Source organism: Zeus faber (assembly GCF_960531495.2).
Source record: "Zeus faber genome assembly, chromosome: 7".
NCBI lineage: Eukaryota > Metazoa > Chordata > Actinopteri > Zeiformes > Zeidae > Zeus > Zeus faber.
Genome location: NC_137203.1, coordinates 22,473,054 through 22,479,505, shown reverse-complemented (window position 1 = coordinate 22,479,505; position 6,452 = coordinate 22,473,054). Strand labels below are relative to the sequence as shown.

The 6,452-nt window shown below is 45.1% G+C and overlaps 1 protein-coding gene across 2 annotated transcripts in view; it reads left to right on the top strand.

Annotated features, from left to right (window-relative positions):
• The first annotated feature begins 324 nt into the window (after window positions 1-324).
• tcf7l1b (transcription factor 7 like 1b) overlaps window positions 325-6,452 on the top strand; it is a 31,866-nt gene continuing 25,738 nt past the window's right edge. For both annotated transcript variants that reach the window (XM_080003466.1, XM_080003465.1), the window contains exons 1-3: window positions 325-1,270; window positions 1,419-1,491; window positions 1,822-1,949. In XM_080003466.1, the coding sequence (XP_079859592.1) occupies window positions 1,085-1,270; window positions 1,419-1,491; window positions 1,822-1,949 (387 nt within the window). In that variant the 5' untranslated portion in view covers window positions 325-1,084. The remainder of the gene's footprint in view (window positions 1,271-1,418; window positions 1,492-1,821; window positions 1,950-6,452) is intronic.

The following is a 6,452-nucleotide window of genomic DNA, read 5'->3' as shown; positions in this document are numbered from 1 at the left end:
ATAATAATAATAATAATAATAATAATACCTTGATACGTTGATTTACCATTTCAACTCCAGGCCAGTGGGGCGTTTTTTTTTTTTTTGTTTTGTTTTCTTTTTTTTTGTTTTATCATCCCCATCACGGGTGATTATCGCGTTGTTGTGCTGATGACAGCGTGTTTTCCGTGCGTGGACGCTGGGGGGTTAAGCGGAGCAGGAGCTCGGCGGAGTGTCGGCTTTCAGCGCGTAACTCCTCCTCTGCGCGGACGAGCCGCGTCTCCTGCCACTTGAGCGCGCCGCGGAGTTCGGGGCCACATTCCCCGGCAGCAATGTGGAGGGAAAGCCTCGTCCGGATCGCAGTTCGGTGACCAATTTATCTCTCTCTCCCTCCCTCTCTCCCTCTCTCTCTCTCTCTCTCTCTCTCTCTCTCCCTCTCCCTCGTTCTGCGTCGTGCGGTAACCGTCGATCACGATCGCGGTCCGGGTCCGATCGGTCGCGGAGCCGTCGCCGAGCGCTTTGCTCAACTTTTTTTTTTGTTTGTTTTTTTCGGGAGAAAAGGACCAAACTCCCGAGACGAGAAAAACTTGTTTTTGTTTTGTTTGTTTTTGTTTGTTTTGTTTTTCTTCTTCTTCCCCAAGTCTTTTTCAGGTGAACTCCATTGTTTCTGCACGGATCTAAGGAGGAACACTGGACTATTCGTTTCGAATTGAGTTTATTTTGGGGGGTTTTTGGGTTCTTTTTTTTTTTTGTTTGGAGGCGGGAGGGGGGGGGCGTCTGAGGAGGATCCGGCGCATTCTTCCAGGACTTCAAGTCTTGGTGGAGCAAAAAAAAAAAAAAAAGAAACTTTGTGGAGTTTCTCCATTTTCTCCGGACGACGAGCTTGACTTATTGTGTTTTTTTTTTATGGTGGATTATTGGGAAGACTCTTCCGTGGGAAATGGGGATCTATTGAGTGGAAACCGGTGTCTTTTTCAGAAATAAAAATGCAGAGTTGTGTTTGAGGGACCGTTGAAGCGCCGCGTCAATCACCCGGACAATAATAATAGTAGTCCCCCACCCCCGCCCCCCTAAAGTCCCTCTTTTTTCCTTCCCCTAAAAAAAAATGCCTCAACTAAACGGAGGTGGCGGCGATGATTTGGGGGCGAACGACGAGATGATTTCGTTCAAAGACGAAGGGGAGCAGGAGGAGAAAATCTCGGAAAACGTGTCGGCGGATCGGGACCTGGACGACGTCAAGTCGTCGCTGGTCAACGAGTCGGAGAACAACAGCAGCTCGTCGGACTCAGAGGTGAGCAGAAATGAAATCAGGACACAACACAACAAAACAACGAGTTACTGGACACTTTCAGAAGCTGTTTCATCTTGAGAAATGTAAGGAAAAAGTGAAAGTTTCACCAAGTCCATGTCTCCTCCCCCCTCCTTCCCTCCTTGTTCAGCAAGCAGAGAGGCGCCCCCAAACCAGACCCGACTCGGAAATATACGAGAAAACCAGGGATTACTTCAGTGAAGGTAAAGACAAATAATATTAAGTTACAGTGTGAAAATATACTTTTTGCAGAAAAGAAAAAACAAAAATACATACATATTAGATTGGTGTCATTGGTACCACTTAAAAATATTATTTCAATTTTGTTAAATTATTTTTTAAACACATTTAAATTAATAAACACATGTAATTCACATTTTTTTTTTCAAGTTTTCTTCAACTTAAAATCTTAATTTCCCGAGTTTAAGTTGAAGACATTATTTGTAGTTGTGAATCTTTTTAATATATATATAATTTTTAAGAATCAATGATTATTTTTCAGTGTCTTCACCCAGATGTTTGTTTTTCCGCAGCTCTGAGGAGACAGCAAGATGGAGCCTTCTTCAAGAGCCCCCACTATCCAGGCTACCCATTTCTAATGATCCCCGACCTGACCAACCCCTACCTTTCCAACGCCTCCCTGTCCCCCAGTGCCAGGACGGTGAGTGCCGCTCCCGCCGCCACAATACCTGTCAACCTTAGCAGCGCCGATTCTCTGTGCTGGGAGAAACCTTCTGCTGGGTGCTGGAGTGACTTGTGCAGCACCCGACCGCCATGTTCCTTCCCAGCGGCCACTCAAGGAGTACAAACTACTTCTTTTGTTCTGCTGGGACATTTCTCCACGCCGCCCCCCTGGCTTTTTTGGAGACCCTCCACAGACCCCACCACACACTCACCGTGCATGGTATAACTCTTCACCGCAGCACCTCACGACTTACAATATGCTGCATAAATACAGTCTATGTGCATTTTGCACCTGGGTGTCTGCATGGCCGTAAAAAGTCTTAAATGTCTTGAGTTCGGGGACACATTTTGAATTGATGGGGGTCTTCATTTCAACGTGCACTTTTCATGTTGCAAAACAACTTTAACAAGTTCTTCTGCATCAGAATCAATGTTTCTGACGTTATAAAACACGTCACTTAATACTTACCCGCTACGCTTGATAGTCTTCTAGTCCATAACCTTCCCTCTTTCTACCTAATACTTACCTCTGCCCTGTACCAAATCTTTTGTCTTAAAAAGGTCTTTAAGAGTAGTACCTGCATCTCCCTCATGCATGCAGATTCCCTTGTCACTGTTGGTTTGAGATTTAGTCACATCACAACAATAAGACGAAGGCTGACAATTGGATTCACACTTTCGGTAACGACTTTGTTATAACCTGCTGTGTTGTGTAAGCAAGGCATTTCATAGCGTCATGCATATATTATCAATTACAATAGAGACCGGAAACGGAAACAATCTTGCCAGAATGTTCATTTTCATAAAGGGTAGTTTTCATTTGATGTACTGATGAAAACGTCTTGCATTATGGTTGGTAATTAATCTTTTTTTTTTTTTTATCTATGCAATAGCTCATTTATATGCCAAAAATCAATATACACGGTGCATTTTCACAATAGAGAATTTTATTTAACATTCTCCAGGATAAACAACGAATAACTGAAACTACACACTCATTGTTCACACACTGGTAACTGTGACACCGATGGTTGCTCTGATAGCATTTAGACAATAAGAAAAACATCTACTTCTTGCAGAACTGGTTGGACTGTATACGGTCCCACAGAATAATGATTTGCACAAACGTGCCAGGGGTTATGTTCACAACGACGTACACTTGATTTCGTTTGAATGTTCCTGGGTGCATTTCTAAGAAGGACACAAATATGGGAAGTTTCCTCAGAATAACTCCTACCAGGGACATGTCCATCCCACAACCCCCCACCCCAGCCCCCCCTCTCCTCGCTCCCCACACACACACACACACAAAACAAGTACTTTCGTTAGGGCTAGCCAGGCATTTGGCTGAAAAGACCCCCCACCCCTCCTCCTTTTTTCTGTCTCCTTTTCAACTGTTCCAAGCCCACTGCTTTGGCCTCCCTGTACCTTCCATTCAATTAGAAAGGCGTTAGTTGACCATTGTTATTCTGAATAGGCTTGATGGCTTCATTGGAGGTCTCCATTGGGGCTCATTAACTAAATGGCTACTCTCCTCATTCTAGGTGGTATCACAGTGGAATCCTTTTTTTTTTTTATGAGAAATATACATTTTGAGCGACCTCGACGGCATGCGATGTGTCAAGGAAAAGGCTTTGTGTGGTTTTTAGTTGGGACAGCGTTGGATCTAATTTTTACCTATTTATTTTGTGAAAGATGATTCTTGCTCTAATCAGGGTAAATGGACTAAAGTTACCTTTGTAGCAGAGTGCAATAAGGTTTTAATAGGACTGAAATGGCTGCCGTTCTGTATCTTTACTTTTAGTCTCGGAATAGGTTCTCTGCAGGAAGGCCTGTCTTTATTTTCTTATTTGCGACGGCAAACTCTATAATTCGTGAGGCCGTGAAATCAGCAAAATCATCCTGGGGATTCGACAATACGGATATTGTGCATATTGTCCTGCGGAGGGGAATGAGGTCAATAGGACAGACCAAGCAGACAGCATCAGTCATCAGTATGAGGAGGGAAAAACAGGCAGTCAATGACTGGCATACTTTGGAGACATTCCAAGCAAGACATCTCCAAGCTTGCACGTCTTTCTATATGGTGCAGAGCTCCTCTGTCACTCACTGGCTCTGTGTCAATGTCGGTTTGATGAGTGAGGTGTCACACTCGGTACGCAGAGTTTGGCGTACCTCCGCCTGTACCTCTGAACGTTCAATGCAGTAGATACAAACGAGGACGTTCCCAGCGGGTCCTTATGAGCCGGCGTGAGAGCCGTCGGAAGACATTTGCGTTTCCTCTCCATTGTAGTCACGTGTGTTTCCCAGATTTTGAAACAGGGCTGTTTGCGTTATACGTGTGTGTGGTCTCGCTAACCTCGATGAATAGAGAACAGAGAAACATCTCTTAAGTAGAGATTTCTCAAGGAGATTGATCCGTTTGAAAGCAAGAAACGGAGTTCCTTTCCAGTTGAGGTGTACGAGTGTCCTTACTTTAAGTGGCGTGATTACATTTTGTAGGGGTGTATAGATACAGCCGCAAAACACTTTGTGTGCGTATTGAGAGCGTTTGAGGGTTTTAAATATTCATACACTCTCTTGGTTCCGTTTGCAACTTCCCGCCCTGATCCGAACGGAATAACACACCTCCTTGCAAAGACACTGAAATGGTTTTCCTGACAGTGTCCACAATCTGGAACGCAGCAGAGTGTTGAGCAGTTCATTTTCTTCCGCTGACGGATTCCACATGTGCTGCACAGTCTCCTCCGCGTCCGGGGCAGCGCCTCCGCCTTGTCATGCACCGCGCGGTGACTGATTCGAGGCGTAAGTTCCGAATGCGGAACCTTGCAACCCTATCACGAGCAATGAGAGACAGGCCTAGATGGGATCAGCGCGGCGTTCCCCCCCCTCTCCCCCCGAGGGGGCGAGCGTAACTGATTTAGAGGCTGCTCCGGGATGACATTCCGTTGTAATCCATAGAGGGTTGAGCAGGAGGTTTTTATGTTTGGAAAGATGTTCCACCGGGCTCCCGACTGGCGTGTGGTGTAACACAGCCAAAGGGCAGCCTCTCTTCCAGGTTAATACAGGGCAAATGCGAATGTGAGGATGATGCGCTCGCGGCGAGGTCTACCTGGTAAACACGGTTTGCATGACCCTCCCACTCCACCTTGCCAGTCCTTCTCCTAAAACCACCCTCATTTTCGGCATCATCAGCAGTCTAGATAACTCTGCTCGTACATCATCATCAGTAAAGAGTGAAATGCCTCTTGTGTGTGAGAGGTGGCGAGTAAGTGAGAGGGAGGTTAGACGCTCAAATATATCTTTATCAAATACACAGCGGGGCGTCTGGAAATCCCATGCACGGCCGCTGAATAGAAAATTGCCGGGAGGTTGGGCCGTGAATGGAGGGCCTGTATGAGTCTGAACATGTCGCTCACTACGGCTGCATGCCTCCCCGACTTCTTTTTTTTTTTTTTTTTTTTTTCCATTCTTTCTGGTGCTTTTTGGTGCTAGAAAATGTGCAGACAAAGAAATGTCGACAGAGACATTGTCCCGTCGAATAAAAGGACCTCTCCTTGCATAAGCAAACGGTGTTTGTGGGGAGTTATCTCTTCATCTGGCTGCTAACTTGGCTTTTCTACTCAAGAGTGTGTGTGTGTGTGTGTGTGTGTGTGTGTGTGTGTGTGTGTGTGTGTGTGTGTGTGTGTGTGTGTGTGTGTGCGTGCACATGCCCACACGGATGTTAGGGCTGTGTTTGTGTGCATGTGCTGGTGCAAACTCTTGTAAGTAAGTAAGTAAGTAAGTCAGTCAGTAAGTCTCTGAGCATGTCTGAGGGGGGAGTGAGTTTCAGGTGAGGGTTTGTGAATACTTTGCAACAGAGGGAACACTGTATGGCACTCACATCCAGACAACCCTCAGTGTTGTACGTCTCCGCTGAAAGTAATCTGAATGTTGCATTGCAAATATTTTTTCAACCAAGGACTGTGTCAACAGGGCTACGATTTTTTTGACTACGGTTTTCAAAAAGTTTTTTTTTTTTTTTTTTTTTCCTCCCCGCCCCCTCTCGAACCAAACAAATCTGCATCCATTTTAGTGTCACTGTGCTATTAAAAAAGAGATCTCCCGTTTGCTTGGAAACACCGGGACTGGCTTCGCCTTCACCTGTTCTGAAATGACGCATTTGTTGTTAAATTTGTGGAGATGACTTGTTTTGAATGTTTCAATGAACCTCGGTAATAAAAGGAGGGAAATTTCAATTGCGGTAAATTACACAACAGTTCCCTGTTATTATATTTGTGTTTACATGAATATTTCACTAAATGTATAGTTTTTAGTGAGGAAAGCACTTAATGATTCAAGTGCAAGCGGTGAAATGGTGCAATAGGCGGTGGATTGCATTTTGGGGTTTTCTAAACCAAGGCTCTTTGTTGCCCATACTTTCTTTCTACCTGTTCTTCTCTCCTACAACAGCACGGCTCCGGAATCGGCATCTCATTCC